General features: G+C 30.7%; 2 protein-coding genes across 2 annotated transcripts; one reads left to right on the forward strand and one right to left on the reverse strand.

Moving 5' to 3' along the window:
- Window positions 1-334: 334 nt before the first annotated feature.
- LOC107430163 (phosphoglycerate mutase-like protein AT74H) lies at window positions 335-2,397 on the reverse strand. The gene is made up of 5 exons (XM_048464654.2): window positions 1,646-2,397; window positions 1,389-1,508; window positions 1,073-1,286; window positions 702-782; window positions 335-553 (listed from the first exon to the last, which is right to left on the reverse strand). The coding sequence occupies exons 1-5, from the start codon at window positions 2,151-2,153 to the stop codon at window positions 436-438; spliced, it is 1,041 nt and encodes a 346-aa protein (XP_048320611.2). The 5' UTR covers window positions 2,154-2,397; the 3' UTR covers window positions 335-435.
- Window positions 2,398-15,824: 13,427 nt separating this feature from the next.
- Window positions 15,825-21,029, forward strand: LOC107430214 (homeobox protein BEL1 homolog). The gene is made up of 5 exons (XM_016041029.4): window positions 15,825-16,884; window positions 16,993-18,170; window positions 18,827-19,209; window positions 19,692-19,752; window positions 19,961-21,029. Exons 2-5 carry the CDS (start codon window positions 17,133-17,135, stop codon window positions 20,657-20,659), a joined length of 2,181 nt encoding a protein of 726 aa, XP_015896515.3. The 5' UTR covers window positions 15,825-16,884; window positions 16,993-17,132; the 3' UTR covers window positions 20,660-21,029.
- Window positions 21,030-21,811: the final 782 nt, after the last annotated feature.

The following is a 21,811-nucleotide window of genomic DNA, read 5'->3' on the forward strand; positions in this document are numbered from 1 at the left end:
GACACAATTTGCTTCAATCAATTTCTAGGTTATGGATCATATTCTGTGTCTGTTTAATGTGTTTTTAATTTCACATTCAGAAGCCGGACTTTACCACCTACTTTCTCTAACATTCATTTACTCAAAAGATGTTGACAGACTTTAGATCCTGTTTCCCTTTGGTTGGTCCAAACAGATCTTGATGTGGGTTTTCATTTATATTGCTCTACATACCATCAATTAACTCAAACATTGAATGTTTCTCAGCTTTCCCTTTTTTTTTTGTTTTTTTTTTTTATTTTTTATTTTTTAATGGCAACATTCCATCATACACAAAGAAAAAGAGAGACAAAGATTTTATGATACAATACAACATGCATCTTTTTAAAGTTGTAACTTACTTTGATTACATAATTTAGTATAGTATTTTGGTTTCGTTACAAGGTGAAATGCGTGTTACATAGTCATCACCTCTTCAGGATTGGTACATGTACATTCTTCATCAAAGTGGGTGAAGAAGGAATTCAGCATTGGGCAATCATAGTTCAGCTCACCAGGTTTTGCAAATTTTTGCCTTTATAAGAATCAATAAAAAGTTAAAGATTAGATTGATTCAATGGAAATCATTTAAAAAAAAAAAAAAGAAAAAGGGAGGAAACGATACGAATGTAAGAAGTTATATAAATTCAAAAAAATGCAAGATACGAATTTGGGTTTCTTACCATTCCTGATCAATCACCATATCATCTGTCAATCCAAACTCTCTTAGCTCTTCTTCACTGTGATGCAATAGTAAGCTGTACCTGTAGATATATAAGAGTAGATATTAAAGGGCAATGAAACCACATTTTCCTAAGCTCCCAATTTATCATGCTATGTAGCAAGTAAATTTTAACACTCGTGTCTAGAATAACAATAATAATCCTTTGAGTACTGTTGAAATTGCATTTTTATGTACAATCTTTGGCCTTTTTCGAATCCCAATAGCAATCTCAAGCATTTGTCTGCTTGTCTTAGTTTACTACAGAAATTGTTTGGAACTAGTTTGCCCTGTTCCTGTCTTACTTGGTAAGAAGAAGAAGAAGAAGCATACCTTCCACCATAACCTTTCTCCATAACAATCATGTTTCCATTGCCCAAGTTTCTGAGCCCATGAAATTGTTCAACCGTCCATTTGTACCATCTCATTAGAAATACTCGAAGTGTTAGACCATGTGAGACTATCACCAAGTTCATGTCTGGGTTTCTATCCCCTGGTGGCTGAAAACGTCCAATATCAATGTCTGCTCTCAGTGTTTCTCTAAATCCTGTTTAAACCCCAAAAATCCTATTTCTATTAACACCCTTTTTGCCTTTTAATTGGAATTAATCAATAATAATAAAGCTTCAACAAAAATAAAAAAGTCTACCTGTAATTCTATCATAAACATCAGCTGCAGATTCACCATTAGGAAATCGAAAGAAGAAACGGCCATAAATCTTACGCAGAGCTTTTTCAACTCTCATCCTCTCTCTATCCTGAAAATTTCCTTTAAAGGAAAATGTAAATCAAAACCAATTTCAAAGAATTACATAAAGATTTCTTTTTTTTAATTCTTTTTTCACCACAAAAAAAAAAAAAAAAAAAAAAAAGTGGCTTTTGTAATTTGTTTATCTATGTATGTACCAAAATCTTGTTCCCTTAGACGAGGCTCTTCCCTAAGACCAGCGATTCTTGAGCGCTCAAAAGCTCGACCAAGACTCTTCAGTGTTTCATGTGTCCTTTTATAGGGAGATACATAGAAGTAGACCTTCCAATTTGGGACATTGTCTTTCTCAATCATCTCTCTGATTCTCTTTCCACATTCTTCAGCTTCAGCTTTGCCTTTCTCTGTCAGTGCAATTTTTGGATCAGCGACCCTTGTATAAGTAGTCTCATCAACGTTTCCTTCACTCTCACCATGTCGAACCAGGATTATCCTGCGAGGTCTAGGAGGTGGGTTTCTGATGATTCCTGGGTTTATCACAGATTTTTTCCTTTCGGGAAAACCAGCTAACCCATTATCACCATGTTCAATGCTCTCACTTGGGTTTCCACTGCAATGGATTTTACTCCTACTACTACTGCTATTGACTCTAAAGTTTGAAACTTGGACAAATGAAGCAGGGGAGGGTATAACAGTAAAAGCTGTCATCGTTGGGCAAGTAGGAAAATATTTCAGAAAGAAGCAGAAAAAGTGTATAATTGAATCATCCCCGAAGGTGTTTATTTACTATTATGTAGGATTTAAGATATACTGAGCTAAATCCCCATTCGGATTGCTGAAAGAACAGTGAAAGGTTTTTTTGTGGTATACAGACCCTTTTGAGTCTTCATGTCAGAGGATGGAGTTTCACTTTCCAGGAATACTAGAAAACTGGAGCTGTCAAGTTTCCATTTTTCCAATCAAATTAATTAGATTGGATTAAAACCAAATTGTGAATAGGAACTTTTTTTCTGATTAAGAAAAATGTGTGGTTCAAATGAGAAACAAGGGATTTATTTATTTTCATTTTTGTGTTTTTCTTATCTTCATGTTTTTGTTATGTTGCAGTAAATTCATTGCTAGAAGACAAAGGAAATGGTAGGAGTCATGGAAATGAAGGTGTAGGTGGTAAGGTGCTTTTCCTATCTTTATAAGATTTTTTGTCCTTTTTCAATGGGGGGGACCTTTTGTTCCTTGTGCCTTAGGTCCTAATTAATTTCTTGTGGCATGGGACTTTAAAGGAGTGGTTATTAAAGATCTATTTAGTCTGCACATTGACAAGAAAAACTTCCGAAAAAAAAAAAAATATATATATATATATATATATATACACCTTAATGGGTCCATTTGATTCCTGGAGAAGTCAAGATCAAGGAAAAAGACATGATCACATGAATTCAAAAAATGTAATTTCTAGGTTTGTAAGGTTAAGTATTTTCCTATCCATGATAAGGAATTTCTAACACCCATATCTAACTTGTTTCTTTCTCGTTAATGATTTCCTCTAAGAAATTGGATCCATATCATGTCCATGTTCAGTTCTCTTGGTGGCGTGGCCATGTGGGGTTGTGATCCAACAAAATTCCAACCCAACTAACGGCAATAGTAAATAATAATTTTGGGCTTGACTTGAGAATTTGGATATGGTTTGCCTACCATTTATGGGTCAGGGTAGGCGTGTTCTATTCAGCTCAATTTACAAGTTCCTTCTCCCAACTTTGCAAGATTATCACAGTTTCATTATATGAATAGCACATATTAAAAGTACTGCAAATGTTGAGAATGTAAGTAAATTTTGGGCTTTATTAATATCATCTCACCCATGAATAATTTTGTGATACTGAATTTTTTTCTCAAAGACATTGTCTTCTTGGCACTTCAAATCCATAGATTCAATTCACTCTATTCATCCTTTAGACAAATGACAAAAGTTTCTCCACTAAAAGACATGTTAGACCTTCATGGAATTAGAGTACTGCTTTGATATATAATTTACATGGCAGATAATCTTAAGGGCTCAGTCTAAATGTTTAATGGAAAAACTTCCAAAAGCCATAAGATCAGCCCTCTTGAATCAAATGTTACTTGAGCTTTTTGCTTTGGATAAGAACTTTTTCAGTTTAATTAATTCAATCAGAAAGAGGTCGAAACTACATGTTGATGAAAACGGATGAAGCTAGGTATATAGCCAGAGGCTTCATGGGGAGGATTAAAGTTTACACTTTGTATATATACCCATGGACCGCATTGAACAGTACTATAAATAACAGTCTATACAAAATTTGTTTGATGTCGTTTTCAAAGGAGAGCAAAGTGCCCAAGGTCAATGAAAGAGCGTGTTCCCTTCATAATTATGAGCCTCTTCAAGAAATTAATAATAGGTTGATATAAAACTAATCCTCCTCCTTTTTTCTTGCTTCAAAAACATTCTTTTTTCTTGTTTTGTCCATAATTACCTGTTTCTGCAACATACCAGACAAAAAGCATTTAAGCCCTTCTGTTTTCATTAAATAATTTTCGTTCATTCACAATTTCATGCATACATTATAATATAACTTTCAGTTTTATTATTATTATTATTATTTTTTTTTTTGGGATAGAACTTTCGCAAACCATTGACTTTGCTTATAAAGGATGCTTCGTGACAAAGAGATTCTCGATAATATTGAGGAACAAGTATGCAAAAACTAAAAAGAATAAGTTGTAATATACATTTATGTAGTCAAGGATTCCTACTTAAAATGATACTCAGAAGTTTTGTGTTTGACGGAGTAAAGTGATAGAGTTAACCCTTGAAATTTCTGAAACTAACATTGAAAATTGACAATTAGCAAGTTGAGCATATTTATATATACATCTTGAAATTTCTAAAAGTAACATTGGAAAATGACAATTAGCAAGTTGAGGCTATATATATATATATATATACAGTCAGTCCCCTATTAGAATATCATGATAGATTTTTTATCGGAATCTTTTTTATCATTTTTTAAATTTTTTTAAAAGCTGAAATTTAAAGATATATTAATGAGTTGAATGATGTAATAAAATTCAATGAGGGCAAAATGAACCTTGTCTAAGCTACATATGTTGAAATAATTCAAAATTTGAGAGGTAAGATCTTGATGGAAAACCATAAGAACATCCTGATAAAAAAAATACTCTTATACATATGATTTAAAAAAAAAAAAAAAAAGGGCTATAAACATTTGAAAATTGAATTTTGTACCATATATATAAATTTGTGTGTATAAATTAAGGAGCTTGAAAGTTAAAAACTCCATAGAAATTCAAACTATAAAAAAGGTACAAAAACTAAGAGATTAATTAAATAAAGCTGTTTGAAAGTAATAGCCTGAACAAGTGGGTAAATAGCTCAAATTTAAACCTAATCCATGACGAGTATGGAATTTTAAATGAGAATTAATCAGAAGTAGTTTGTTTTTACTTAAATGTTAAATTGATAAGTATGGAATTTAAGACATGCAAAATGTTGTGTGAGTTAATTTGTTTTCCATCAAAAATGCCAAAGACCCATAATAGTCATTAGTCAAGCTGCCCACTTGGTATTATAAAATTAAATATATATATATATATATATATATATATATATATATATATATATACACCAGAATATAATTGATACTATACCAAGAAAATAGTTGCTTTCAATAGATTTGTCATTTTATAGAGAAAACTTTTTATAAACCTCCAATAAGAAGGCTGGCATGGTCTTTAATAAGAAACTTCTTGTGATTGCCAAACAGAAAAGTATTATTCTATTGAGGAGACTGCATGGAAGCTTTTATATATAATAAAATAGTGGAAAATTGAGCTTAACAAAGCGTGTACGTAGTACTGACGCAATGGGAAAAAAGGAAAAGAAATTAAAAAAAAGTTAATTGCACGTTAAGGTACAGATATTTCACACGGAGAGAAGAAAAATAGAAAATTTTAATTTATTTGTCACTTATATTGACTTTGCTTCTGTTTAGTAACTCAATTGTTCTTTTGCAAGTGGTTTTGAATTGTCTATTTTTATATAATTTTAATTTTTTTTAAATTAACACATGAAAAAAATAATAATAAAAAAATAAAAACATTAAATCACATCAATCATTTTAAAATTATATCTTAAAATTATATCGATTCACTTTTATCATATGTCAAAATTTTATAGAATGAATATGAAAAAATAAATAATTTTTTTCTGGAAGCACCAAAAGAAAATCAAAAGGAGTCAATAAAATCTTAAAGATATGGAATTGGTTTTATAGTACTTTTCTAGGCTCAATTAAATCTTTATATTTATTTACTTTCTTTTTTTTGGTAAATATATTAATTTATTTTCTTGGTTGTGAAGATCTCGGGTTGAAGTTTATTTTGTGAAGCATTAGTTGGTAGAATTTCTACTTCATGAAGTTATACTTAGAAGCACATATCCATACTTAACCGAAAAAGAAAAAAAAAAATACACATATCCATAAAAATGAATTCCTACGGAAATAATTATTCATTACATTATAAATTGAAAATTTTGGTTAAGGGTTAATATCGATCTTTCGACATTTTAAAACTTCAAATGCAACTTTTACTACTCTTTTAAGATGCTAGACTAGTCCTCCGCAGGGAGTTGAAGTTTCAATTTTATTAATGTTCAACTATTCACCAATTATATTGACATAGAAAAGTTTTTTTTTTTTTTTCAAGAAAGAAAAGTCAAATATACAAAGTTATGTATGTGTGTTAATTATATTTTATGAAAACTATTATTATTATGCAGTATAATTTTATTAACTCCACTATATATCATAATAGTAATTCAGTATTTTTAAAAAAGTTTGAAATTTTTTCTTTGAAAAGCAAATTAAAAAATTCAGATATATACCTCTAATTTTCGTCTTCCTCTAGAGATTCTCTTTTCTTGGTTGCTTCGTTCTGTCATGGCAAGAATAACATTGTTATATATATATAGTTATAGCTATGAAATTTTGAAATTTGCTTCCTTGTAACAATAAAAGAATATTTACATTGGCTTCCTTAGTAAATAAGTCAAATTGTCTCCTCGGTGACAACCTTATTTTTTATACAATAAATAAAAATCCCAGTTCTGAAACTTTCTACTCTAGATTTAGGAATTTTTTTTAATGAGTTTTTATTTTTATTTTAAAAAAATCAAAGTAAAATTCTGGTAAATTGATGTTTATCAATGTAAATGCTGAACAAAAATAATAAAAATAGAGTAATACTAGAATTAATAATTCTGTATATATATATATATATATATATATTATATATTAACAGTCAGATTCACATTAAAACGATTTATTTATATTAAGACGTTTGATATTTTTTATCAATTTTTTTTTATTTCTTTTTGAATTAAAAAATTTAAAAATAGTAAAATATGGATTAAGTTCAGAGAAAATGAACTTTTTCTTGACCCAATAATTAATAAATTATTTTTAAATTTCGAGTTCAAAAAAATATTGTCATTAGTCCACATATACCCGATTTGAACTTTGTTGTATATACCAAACAACAATGAATATATGGTTTTAGTCAATTAAATATTAGGTCGTTCACATAGAAGTTGAAAAGTTAATGAACATTCAAAACAATAAGGAATTTGGCGTTGTAAAAATAGCTGTTAAAAATCTCCAACCACACATTCAACATTTTGCGTAGTGACCCATTTGTCATGGCGTTCAAGTTGTAGAATCGCCATTATTCAATAAAGGTCCGACCCCCCAAAACCTTCCCTCTCTCTCTCTCTCTCTCTCTCTCTCTCTCTCTCTCTCTCTCCTCCTTTACATGATCAATGGAGTATACTTACTAAATACTGGTCCAGATGGAGCAGCCAAAAAAGTATGAAAATTCAAACTTCCAAATAATTAGGACAATTTTCTTAATAATAGTATAATAGATTGCCCATTTTCCCTTCAAGCAAACTAAATGCAAATTTTGACCAAGTAAGAGAGATTAGTTCAATTCATTCCCATGGAAACACAACAATTTTTTGGCTAGCTGGATCCATCACTTTATAAGTTGCAGTCCAAATTAAAGTCTCAAAAATCAATATCCATTTGGCATAAAAATGCGTTTATACCCTAAGCACTTTGTTTTCTATTGACTCTGATCACTTTTGTTTGTTTTTTTCTTTCGGTGATACTTTTTTGGATATTTTGGTTCCAAGTGATTAATTCCTGCATTTGAGTAAAATATGGGTGTTACGTTCCATGACAGCAGCTCCAATGATGAGTAGGAAATTGGCAATTGATTTTAGATGGCGTAAATGTATTGGTAATTGAAAAATTATTCTCCAATGATATCATGAAAGTCAAATGAGATTAGTTTAATTATTAAATTATTTACATTTATATTTGAAAATTTGTGGATTCAAACCACATTACAAAATTTCCTAAAAAGCAATTACTATTTTTCAAAAAAAAATGTTAATAATATTATATAATTAACTAATAGACATAAATAATTTTTATGCACACTATCATTAGAAAACAATTTTAAAATTAATTATATATTTTTATTATTTAAATTTAGATAATATCAATTTCTATATCATATAGAAAACGAATTCACATTTATAATAAATTTTTTAATATATATGAAATTCAAAGAACCTAATACAATTTGTAGATTAGAATATGTAAAATCTATATAGTCCCGTTTGAAATATAAAACTGTAGTGTATTAGAGTATACTATTTAAAACTTTTATAATTGGGCCAAATTAATTTAAAACAATTCACTCCAATTCAATTCAATCTAATTCAATACTATCCATCATCCCGAACCAACTGTAAATATTTTGATCGATTGCCTAAATCTTTTTGATAAAATGCCTTTTGTAGCATTGCCTTAATGATGGAGTCTTTCTTTATGTATGGTGTTTTTGAAGGCCAAGTGCAGTTAAATTGGTCCTCTTTATAACTGTTGGCAGGACATGCTGAACCAAAGCAACTAAAATAATTCATTTTTTTAAATTATAAAAAAGGGAGAATCTTGGGCAGACGAATAAACCAATATAACACATGCTTAGCTATGCTAGGTAGCTAAAGTAGCTACTATCTCTTTTCTTTATATATATATATATATATATATGGGATATGTAGAATAAGAAAGCCACAAGGAAGAAGGCAAACAAAATAAATAAAAGCTTCCATGGTTGAAATATATTGTTAAGGCCTAAGGCCAAAGTGGGTGTTTGTGCACCGACACATGTTGAGGCATAAGACTAACTACCTTAAGGAGCAATTAAGACTGTGACCCCGCCTTCTCTGCAGCTGGGAGATTAGAGGGTCCAGATTATACTACACCTTTCCTCCGATCATTGCGTATGTTATAAACAGTTGTTAATTATATTTTAGTATCCTCAAGTTATAAAATATTGTAATTTAGGCTTTCAATTTTTAAAAGTAATGATTTAAGTTTTTAATTTTTAAATTTGTTATAGATTAATTCAATATTCAATTCTAGTCAAACAAATTGGTTATAGTTTGCTTTCGTTTCATTGATTAATCCCCTAATTTCTTTCCTCATAGATACTGTTACAAGTTTTTGAGTGGCCGTGTTACTTATTTATTTAGTTAAAAATTAAATATTGGATTAATCCACGATAAATTCAAAAATTAAAGGTCTAAATGACTATTTTTGAAAATTAAATATCTAAATAGTAAATTTTTAAAAATTAAAGATAACAAAGTACAATTAACCCTTATAAACATACATATAATAAATCTTTTATCAAGTCAATCTAATAAATATTACAAACAAAAAAAACAAACTTCGATCTAATAATATTATACTATAAATCTATAAAATCAACTTTTTATATTTAATTTTAAAACATAAACCTAATCCAATGCTACAAATATTAAAATATTTAACAAATTTATTTATCAAAAATACATACTAATATATTATTAATTGATATATTAATATGACTTAAATATGAAAAAGTAAAACTTTAAATAGATAGGTAAAGTAAAAAAATAAATTAATTAAATCAGTCACAACAATTGATAAATAAATTTGATGAACATTTTGATAATTTTAGCATTATAGTCATCAAATTCAATAGATCAAATCAAAAAACTTAACTAATATTTTCATATTAAAAATCTATCAAATCAACTCTTTGGATTTAGTTTTAAAAATAAGGGGACATAATTCAATGAAATTAATTAGGTGTTCCCACCTTTTTTTTTTTTTGTCTGTCTAGAGCACAAATTATTTGGGTATAGCAATGGATAAAAAAGAAAGAAAATATTAAATACTAACTTGGAATATTGGGAGAAACTGATATTATATATTTTGGTTAGGAGAAATTGTTTTACCCATGCAAAAAATACTCTATATAGTACCACAGCCATTTAAATTATCGAAATACCCATTTTGAATTTCTTTGTCTTTCTAATATCTTCTTTTTCCTTTTAAAATATAAATCACCTTGTCGGCGCCTGAAGAAAACTGATAATTTGCTTGGCGAGCCATTAGACCTCCAGCGAGCTTTCAACGCTCTCTAATGCCCTTTTTTTTTTTTTTTTTTTTAAAGCTTCATCAATGGCAGCACTGCTATATGTGGGGAGGAAAAAAAAAAAAAGAAAGAAACAACGACAACAACAACAATGACGACCTCCTTGATGAAATATTTATCTAACTACCACTAAAGCTCGTGATTATTTGCTACTAGTCATAAAATTTTGGGTACAAAATTCAAAGTAACATGTGGTCATGATAACAAAAAAGGGTTTTGCTACGGATATGGGAATATATGGGAGCCATCTATGAGACTCTAGATGTATGACAATGATAGTTTGAGAGAGGTATATAAAAATTAGCCTTTCCTAAAATTATTTGTTTCTCACAAAATCAGACTCTACTCATTTAATTAAAACTTACCTTTTCACAATCCAAAAATTAAAGAAAAATAAATTAAAAAGCTCTTGCAAATATATAAGATCAGAATTGGCCAAATAGCTAGGCCTTCTCATTCTTTTGCATATCCTACATAGTTGCTGCTATTGCTTGTATTCTTAAGGGGGAAAAACAAAACATACCCCTTTTCTTCTTCTTTCTTCTTTTCTTTTTCTAAGCTTATGATATATTATTAAGACATGGAGAAAAATCTAACTAATTGATATCCTTTCTATCAAGAATTTTCTTTTCCTATACTTTTCCAACTTTGAATTGTCAAAATTTCATAATCATTAATTATATAATTATAAAAACTAAATGTTCAGTTCTCTAAACAATTAATTAATACATTTCCTGCTCAAAAAATGTTAATCAGACACAGTTGCAAAATATATGAATATTATATTTATAGTGTCTACTATATACGAAAAAGAACTTTTATAAGGAGCAAAGTTGTTAGAGATTTCATTGCATGAGATATCAAATCCATTATTTCACTTTCATTAGTATCAGAAAAAGAAGAAGCTAGCTAACTTTCCTTTTGTCCGTGAACTGCCTTCAAGTTTTTTAGAAACAAATTAATTTGATCTCCATCCCTAGACCGTCTCTTTTGATTGGTTACTGTTTGAGAAAGCATCTACCAGATCTTGACAGTCCATTCAACAACAAAAATGGGTGAAGATTTTGATGCTATCCAAGCAGAAATTAATTTTAACGGGTATGGCAAAAAAAAATTTAAAAAAGTTGGCCATCTTTTTTAACTCTTATTTTGGACTATACACAATTCATGTAAACGCTGGCCCACCAGAACCATACATTTTCCATGTGGGCCGTTTGTGTGGTGTATTATACAGCACACTTGTGTCGAATTGTTAGTGTCCCCCACAAAAGTAGGAATAAAAAGAAAAGATAGAAAAAAATAAATAAAACAAAACGCAAAAAGGGGAAAATTATTGTTAATTTTAAAAGAATGTTTCATCCACTTAAAAAAATGTATATGTAACATGCACATGAATAACGTAATGTTATAAATTATTTATAATTAAACTCTTAATAATTAATTTGTTCGTATATTTTATTTTGACTTTATGATTATAAATATTTAGTTTATGTTGAACATGATAATTGAAGTTATAAAATTAAGACAATCTTATGTAATGATAGGGCACATGTAACACTTTCTCCTACTAATTTTGTTTTTTTTCTTTTTTTTAATGCGAGGTGAAATAACTCAAATTCAAAATATCGTCCGAGAAAAAGAGAAAGTGATTTTTACCGCTAAACAGTACGGTAGAAACATATTCTCCTACCAAATAAAGGGAAAGAAGAAGAAAGTTTTGTTGACAGGTTAATTATGATTATCATAATGATTAGGGATAATTACTGCTCGCGCCTTTGATTCCTAGCTATCACAGCCGCCAATGGAGAGCAAAATGATGATTTGGAAAAGATGATTATGGAAAGAAAGGGACAGAGGGAGCCAAAAACTGTAAGAGCAAATTGACATAATTAAATCCATGGTAGTAAGGTCAACAGAATAATTGGGATTCATTTGTATAATATGGGAATGTTGATGGTATATAGTCATTACATATAATAATATATATTACTCAATTATATCCTATGAAAATAACATGATAAGGCCAACTTATATATATAGTTTCCTTTCCACGAAAGAATATTTTAATGCATGGTGGAAAATCCACCTGCTAAATGTAACATATAAAACAATGACACATTTAGAGGTCTCTAGCAGATTTTCTTCCCTTCCACTTTTGGCTGAACCTCTTGTGAGGTGGGTGGTATGGCTTTCAACCTACAGTTCCAATGCATAAATCACGAGAAAGAGACTATATATTTATATATATATATATATATATATATATATATATATATATATATATATATGTATATATATAAAGTAACTTGTTTTTTTGTTCCTTAAAATCTATATTTCAGCTTATATTGAATATCATGGTAATGTTATAAATCATACGTATAACATCTCAATTAGTAAATTTAAGACTAAAAAAATGGTTAGCTATATGTAAAACATGTATTTACCACATTATTGTCTTACATTGTAAATTGAAACACACTTGTTAAAAGATTAAATTTGTATGTATATATATATAAAGTTTATAACTATGCACACCTTTAATTTTTTTACATGCAGAGAGAGATGAGATTAGCTAAATCTGTTTATATATATATATATATATATATATGTATATTTATTTAATATGTTTGGACAAGTTAGATTGGATTTGTTTGATGGGCATGTTCCACATTTGTTGGTGGGAAAGAAAATGAAAGCAACCTAGCTATATATATATATATATATATTACTCTCGGGGAAAAGTCATAAATATGGTACTTAATGATGGTAATAAATTAAGCTAAAACCCAAAAGAAAGATGGAAAGCGAAAAGGAAAAAGAAATAATCGTATCACAAGGCTTTCATGTCAGATTAATATGAAAATGATTTTATGAAAAATTGAAAATGAGTTTTTGGGAACTTGAAAGTCTCATTAAAAAATTAAAAATAAAAAAAGTTGAAGTTCCGTACTTTCATTGGAATTCAAAACTTTTGGAACATTTTTTTAATTGTTTCTTTTCTTACTAAGTAAATTATTAGATATTAATTAGTCCACAGTCCACAGTCTTTAAGGTCTAGTTTTGTCAATTTAGTTAGCATGATCTTCCATGATTAACAATTTAATGATCATTCTTCAATTATTTCGGCTTGTTTATCATATTTGACCCATTTTAGTATAGGTAATCCATATACCTAGTTTCCTTAATTGGCTTGCTTAGCTTAATTGATTATAATTTTCCTTTAAACTTGTCATCAGCAAATCAACATGCTTATCTACATTAATCTCTGACGTTTAACCGAAAACAACAATAATTAATTAAATTCTTCCTATCAAATACAGTTTAAGAATAAAATTTTTCTATTTTCCCGAACAATAATTTTCTTAACCTTGTAAGTAAATACAGAACAAATTGCTTTCACAACTTTACAAGGGGTATCTAGGTAAACTAAATATTTTGAAAATGATTCAAACAGCACTTTTTCCACTAGATATCACAACTCTAGGGAGGTGTGAATATCGTACTATTAACACAATAGAAATGTTGTTATCTCCACAAATGCAGAGACGACTGTACACCTGAGACAGCGGGATTTTCATTTTCACAACTTGGGAAGATCAACAACATTTTTTTTTTTAATTTAAATATTTTTTTGGTTAATGATCAATCTGCATACTTCTGTTTTCTCTCATAACTCACTCACACTACTTGAATCACAGGCAAAAGCTGCATAACTGCTTCTGTTACTATATATATAACCTTATATATAGGATGGTCCATCCTAAATAGTATAATAATAATAATAATAATAATAATTACCTATACAACAATATAAATAAATAAATGGACCACACTATATATGCTATAAGCTAGAAAACCCATAGTTACAAGTTTCAAAGAACAGTTCAAAATTGTACCCTGCAGTGGATGAAAACCCAGAACATAAAGTCACAAACAGAGTCCTTTTTCTCACAGAATCCCCCGTCTTTTCTGGGTTGCCAAACGTAACCTAATTTTGACCTCCCAAAAAAAAAAAAAAAAATTGAAACCCCAACAGAAAAAAACTTAATGACTATTCAATGAAAAAAAAAAAAAGCTGGTTGTGCCGTACGGTCTTGCTTGGGGTTTTGGTCTTGAAATTGAGAGAGAGTCGGAGGGAGGGTGCGCAGTACGCACTGCCCCTTTTGGCCTCCCATCCTATGCAAAATGGATTTGTTTCAAGTCATTTAACATATAAAATCTGAATGAAAGTTACGTAAGGGAAAATAGTTAAAAATAAATAATAATAATAAAAAATAAATAAAATTTAGTAGTGTTGGAAACGTATGCAGGGGTGCGTAGTGTTCACCTGAGAGAGAAAGTACAAGCAAGGAAAGCCAAAGAAAGATGATGTCAGCATAGAGTAAGATAAAAAAATATATTAAAAATTAAAAAATTAAAAAAAATTAAAAAAAAAAAGGAAAATGGAAAAATATGGCAAGCGGCGGAGAAAGCTTCGTTATAGGACCACCTGCTTTTAACAGACAAAATATTAAAGCTGTGACCCTTTCTCTCACCTACTCTCATTTGTTGGTGCGTGTGGATTGTATAACTACCACTCATTTTTTTTTTTAATTTTTTTTTTCAAATGGGATTGAAATTTAATAAAAATAAATAATAATAATAATAATATAGAATGAATTTAATAGGGCCTTTCTCTTGTACATTTTGATAGCAACAATGAATTAAAAGTCTTTTATTTATTTTCTTTTGAGAAAATGAAGGAAGGAATCGCGAAACATATCTGAAATAACATATTGGAAAATTACTTGAAGTTATGGTTCATCATTTTTATTGAGAAACCCATAAATTGTTGAATATGACTTGAAAATTATAAAGGTACTTGGGAAAAAAAAAAAAGTAAGATAACAGAAAGTTTTTCAATATTTTATTTTATTTTATTTTTATAGGTGGCTTTAAGGAAATAAGGAATTTTGATTGGAGGGTCCCTAAACAAAAGGCATGGGACAAAAAACAATCAAGGACATTCCTATGGCCTACAATTTTAGTTTTTTTTTTTTTTTTTTTTTTGGCCTTTTGGAAGTTTTAAAGAAGTGGGTAAAAAAACAAAAAAAAAATTATTACAACATTAAAAAAAATGTCAAATGCAAAGAAAAATATAATAAAATAAGAATTTTCCAAATATTAAACGTGAAGAAGGGTCAAGCATGTATATTTAGAAAACAAAATAAATAATTATAAAAAAAAAACCATAAAAATGTGGTGATTGATGGGTGTGGATGTGTGTAAGTTGTGAAAGGCTTATGTAGGCGCGTGGAATGAAGCATATTTTTCATTCTCATAAATAGAAACAAAAGATGATGCGGTCCCATGCAATGTAGAAGAGGAGAGAAATTGGGGGGGGGGGGGGGGAGGGGGAGGGGAGGGGGGGAGTTAGGGAGAGAAATGAAAGAGAGAGAGAGAGAGAGAGAGAGAGAGAGAGTAGAAAGGAAAGCCAAGAAGAGGATGGGTGGCGTAGTTTAATAGAGCAATTAATGAGAATTAGATGAGAAAAACATTGGACCACCTCATCTCAATCCCACGCACAGTCCCTTGTTTTGGGAACACTTTGCCCCAACCCCCATTTCGCATCTATTCTTTTCTCTCTCTCTCTCTCTCTCTCGCTATCTCATAAATTTCAAAATTTTTTTTCTTTTCTTTTTTTAATTCTTTGTGTTCAGAAAAATATAATAATAATACAAATATACAGAGTAGACAGGTCTAGTGGACCCACTAGACCTTCATTCCATACAAGAAGTATCACACTGAAACCCATCTGAAAAAGCCTGGAAACAACTCCGACTTAGGAATTACTTATTGGGATTCGTTCTCTCCCAACAAAGATCTCTATGTGTTTCTCTCTCTCTCTCTTTTTCTTTCTAATACCCCCTTTTTTTTATTTTTTTATGGTTCTCTAATTTCTTTTTTATTTTTCTGTGTTTTGGGTCTTGTTTGCTGCTGTTTAAGGAACTAAGGATTTATCATGTTATGTAAATATATATAAAATTTGTGTTTGTGTTTTGTGTCTGAGAGAGAGAGAAGTTGTATTTTTTTTTTTTTTTTGGGGCGTTTAAAAGAAAAATGATTAAAGAAAACTGAGAGCAAGTCATGTGGCGGCTTGTAGTTAGTGTACCAGGCAAAGGACGAACATTACTTTCTGCTGTTCCTGGTGTGTCCATCAGTTAGTACTTTTGCAAAGAATGAGGGATAGAGAGAAAAGTAAAAAAGTTTGGTTCTTCTACTAATTGTTTTTTTTAATTGTGTAATTAATTAAAAATATATATATACACTAGTTTTCTTTTACTTTCATAATCATAATAATAATAAATAATAAAATAATTTATTATTTATTATTATTATTGGGGTATGAAATAATTGAGGGGTTGGGTTTTATTAGAATTTCCTTCTAGGAAGTCTATTTTGGATGTATTTATATCATGGTTCATTGACCCACTTGAGAGAAGAAGAAAAGAAAGAGAGAGAGAGAGAGAGAGAGAGAGAGAGAGAGAGAGAGGAGGCAAATATAAGAAAAGAAATGATGAACATGGTTAGGAGGTCATCATCAAGCCCCTATCTGATCTTCTATTTCTGAGGAGATATATCTGATCTTTCTACCGAGGTTGGGCTTTCCATGGCATACCATGTTGGCTTATTAACAGAACAAGTCTGAGAAAAATACACAAAACCCCCCACCCCCACAACCCACGCTTCTCTCTCTTCCCCCCACCACCACCACCATCGCCACCATAGCCAAAAAAGCCTTCCACTTATTCCAAAACCAAACCCAAGCCCTCTCCCAAAAAATCCTTCCCTCTTATTATCTCTGGTAAGTCCCTCTCTTTTTCAACCAAAAATAAACATCTGGGTTTTGCAAATTTTGTTCTTTACTATTCAATTTTAATGGAAAATTTTGCATTTTTCTTTTTTTGTTTAGTTTTCGAAAGTAGATCCTGATGAAGGAATTTCAGTTTGAAGAAGCAGCAGACTTTTTCAGTTAGAACCCAAGGAAAAAAAAAAAAGCTCTCTTTCTCTCTGTTTGTATATATATATATATATATATATATATATACATATATGATGGCTGCTAGAGAAGTGTGTGAAGAAAAATCTGGTTTCTGCTACTCAGATGTGTCATCAAGCAATCCAAATATTCATGAAACCCAGTTCACGAATCAGATCCAAGGATTTGTCTCATCAAACCCAGAGATGTTCAACTTGACAACGGGGATGGAGATGATAGGGTTTTCAAAGAATCTTCAACAACAACAGAGTAGCACTACAACTAGTGACAACAACAACAATACTAATAATAATAATAACAATAATACAGCAGCTGCAGCAGCTATATGGAAAGGTTTCTTTGCCAATAAGTCTGGGAATACCACAGTGGGTCCCTCATCTTCCAAAAGTGATTTCTATCACCACCAGTTCAACATTAAACAACAACAACATCATGATTTCACAGCAACTGGGATTTCTGAAACTACAACTAGTGATCAGAATCTGATGGAGACTAGTGCGGGAGCTGCTGCTACTTGGGAACAACAGAATAGGTTCTTGGTTGATGATGATTCTTCTTTGAGATGCGTTTTCCCTTGTGAAGGAAATGAGAGACCAAGTCAAGGTCTTTCACTCTCTCTTAGCTCTACTGATCCTTCCACTATTGGATTACAGTCTTTTGAACTCAGACACACTGCTGCTGCTACTACTTCCAATAATCATCATCATCATAATCAAGATGTTTTCTTCGCAAAATCATCATCCCCAAATCTTCACCAGATTCAAGCTTCAAACCACCATCATCATTTTCAACAACAATTACATGGTGGTAGTGTTCATCCTCATCCTCATCATAATCATTTTCATCTGAGGAATTCTAAGTATTTGGTTCCTGCTCAGGAGCTTCTGAACGAGTTCTGCAGTCTTGGGATTAAACAGACCGATCTGATGCAGAAGCAGAAGCAACAGATCAAGAACAAACAGTGGGAAGAGGATAATGATAATGGTAATAATAATGGTGGTGGTAGCTCTTCAAGAAAGCAATCTCTTTATTCCGTGGAATTCATGGAACTCCAGAAGAGAAAAACCAAGCTACTTTCAATGCTTGAAGAGGTATATATGTTTACAAAATTCGACTTTTCTTTTTTTTTTTTTTTTTTTTTTTTTCTTTTCTTTTATCTAACTCCATTAATGACTACCCATTTCTTTTCTTTTCTTTGTTTTTCTTTTTGTCTTTTTGGCTGTTTTCTTCTACTTTTTTATTATTTTTCTTTTCACATAAAAGTTTTATAATTCATTTTAGGGTGGAGATAAAAGCAAAATTATCTCTTTCCCTTTGACATGAAATCAACATTCAAAAAAACAGTTCCAAATTTTTATTTATTTATTTTTTTTAACCCGCTGGTGGTTGATGTTTTCTGAGAGTGTCGGGGGAGAGAGACTTGATTATTGAACTAATTAAGCGACTTGGGGTCCTTTTTTCATTAATGCCCACAACGTGACAATTCTGGCTTTTCATTTACTTTCAGAAAAAAAGAAAAAATTCCCTTTTGATCTTTTAGCCCTCTCCTATACTTTCTTCTTTTTACTTGCCATAAATTTTGCTTTTGTTTTTTGTTTTTTTTCTTTTCCACCATCTACAAGTTATGAACTCGATCAAACAGTCAATTTTTGGAATTTCTATTTTATCCTATTACCGGTGATAGAGCAGTGATATAGATATATATAAAATTTTATAGTCGTTGTAACGGATTTGCGTGTGTATATAGGTGGAAAGAAGATACAAGCACTACTGCGATCAAATGAAAGCAGTAGTGTCATCGTTTGAAGCAGTGGCAGGCAGTGGGGCAGCAACAGTGTATTCGGCTTTGGCATCGAAAGCCATGTCGAGGCATTTCAGGTGTTTGAAAGATGGGATTGTGAATCAGATTCAGGCTACAAGGAAAGCCATGGGAGAGAAAGATCCTGTTGCTCCTGGAACCACCAGAGGCGAAACTCCGAGGCTTCGTGTTCTTGATCAAACACTTAGACAGCATAGAGCTTTTCAGCAGATGAGCATGATGGAGAGCCATCCATGGAGACCCCAACGTGGTCTCCCTGAGAGATCTGTTTCGGTTCTTCGTTCTTGGCTTTTTGAACATTTTCTACACCCGTAAATATATCTCTTTCTTTCTTTGTTTCTCATCGGCCAAACAGCTTATTAGACAAACAACAAAAAAATAAAATAAAATAAAATTTAACACCTTTGTTTATATAAAATAATACAGTTACAGTTTATATATGTAGTGCTCCCAACTTCTCATATCAAATAGTCTCAATCATTTTTTTGCTCCCCCAAAAAAAAAAAAAAAAAAAAAAATTCCCATTACAGTATAGCTTGGTAGTTTCTATCCACCACCATTCAGATTCCCTTTGCCAAATTTTTTTTTTTTTCATATTATTATCAATCATTTGAGTTTCTTTTCTGGATATATTTCTGTGGGTCTCATCATTCTTGCTCTCCTAGGAACCATTTGTACCTCTCTTTCCCACTTTTACAAGTAAAAAGTATAACATAGTGGTGTTTTAATTATTTATCCCTTGTAAAATAATAATAAAAGTAACAGAAATTTTCTTTTTTTTTTTTTTTGGCAGGTATCCAAGCGATGTTGATAAACATATCTTAGCTCGTCAAACAGGCCTCTCGAGAAGCCAGGCACGTCTACATCTCAATTCATAATATTATAACACTTTTACCTACAAAATCAATATTTTATACATAATCAAGGGGCATATTTCTTAGTATCACCCATTTGTTTATTCAATTATATAAACCAGACCAAATCATACATGATATTTTATATCATATTATATTAAGAGGGGTTTAATTTGTTGTTATGTATATGACTTGATTTTAAAAATAGGTGTCCAATTGGTTCATCAACGCTAGGGTGAGACTATGGAAACCCATGATTGAAGAAATGTACACGGAAGAAACAAAAGAACATGACATTTCCAACAACAACAACATGGCAATTTCCTCTGACGGCTTTACTATGGATCTCGGTGATAACGGCCGGCACAATCATCGAAACAACCCGCCTTCGACTTCTACTCGTCCCGAAGATCAAAAACCAACTCCGGATCAACTTGTCCGAATAGACTCCGAATGTTTATCATCCATCATCACCAACACAGACAAGAATGACTCAGCAAGAAGCTCCAAGACTTTCCAAAACCACCACATCCAGAACTTTGGCCGGGTTTCTGATTCATTCGGGACCATGGAGTTGGATTTTTCATCGTATAACCATCATTCCAATGGCGGGACTCTTTCTTTTGGTAATGAAAATCCGAACCACAGCTTCAATGGTGGTGTTGGTGGTGGTGGTGGTGGTGGTGGTGGTGGTGGTGGTGTGTCATTGACATTAGGGTTGCAGCAACATGGCGGTAGTGGAGTGAGCTTAGCATTCTCTCCTGCTTCACAGAGTTCTCTATTTTACCCTAGAGATCATATTGATGAATGCCAACCGGTTCAGTACTCTTTATTAGATGGTGAAGCTCAGAATTTGCCTTATAGGAATTTAATGGGTGCTCAGTTGCTTCATGATTTGGCAGGGTAATTAAGAAGATCATATTTGAGAAAACTAATGGTTGCTCTCTCAAAGCCACACACATATTGGAGTTTCAACAGGTTTTGTTATTGGCTCTCTGGAATTCTTTTCAAAAGGATATGGTGAAAGTGGTGATCGATATTTCGGTATTAGATAAGGGGTTTTAGGTATAGATTTGATATATATATAGTATCATACAAACATAAAGCTATACTGGGTTAGATATGATCATTAACATGATCGCTTTTCATATATGGATGGGAGATTTATGATAATTTCTTTTTTTTTTTTTTTTTTTGGTGATTGTAAGAACATATTTCGGGCTAATTTAAAATAGCCAGTGATTCGTGCAAAGATTATACAGATATTATTTTGCTTCTTTTTTTGTTTTGTTTTTGTTTTTTTTTTTTTTTTTTTTTGGTTTTTTTATCAATTTTAAAACCTATGACTATTAGTAATACCTCGGCATCTCTCTTTCTTTATATCTTTGGATGAAGCTAAGTGATTGAATCATTTGTGGTTCTTGTTTAAAGTGGAAATCAACTATATTGATGCCTCAGCTGCATCTAGATTTTTTTTCCATTATATATCCCTTTTTTTTCTCTCTCAATAAAAGACAATCAAAATTAATTTTGCAGCATATATTGTTTAAATGGTTGGTTAAATTTAAAAAAGATTAGGACATTTCCTAAGATATTACAAAATATCGTGATCGTTTTTGTTGTTTGGTGGTCCCTAATTCAATCTCAAGAAGATAATATTTTCATGCCAATAGACTTGCTCGCTTTTTTATTTTGTCAACTTTGGGATTGGTTTATGCTTTTGCTTTTACAAATCAAAAGGTACCTTTATTTTCTTCTTTTTTTCCTTTTATTATTATTATTATTATTATGTTTTGTAGATAGATAGAATTGTAGCAGAGTTTTTACTTGTGATTTGAATATCGACTCAAGTACGCATGTTGTTAATTGTCTACTTTTCATCGGTAAAATCATTATATTTAATTGGTAAAATCATTATTTAGTTACATAATAGTTTTAACTTAGAATCCTCCTAAATCTAAGATAATATATGCATACACTATTTACTTGCAGAATAATTTTGAATTTGAATTCTTATATTTTTTAGATTAAAAACAGAAGAAGAAGATATAGTTATATA

The sequence above is a fragment of the Ziziphus jujuba genome, chromosome 6 (genome assembly GCF_031755915.1).
Source record: "Ziziphus jujuba cultivar Dongzao chromosome 6, ASM3175591v1".
NCBI lineage: Eukaryota > Viridiplantae > Streptophyta > Magnoliopsida > Rosales > Rhamnaceae > Ziziphus > Ziziphus jujuba.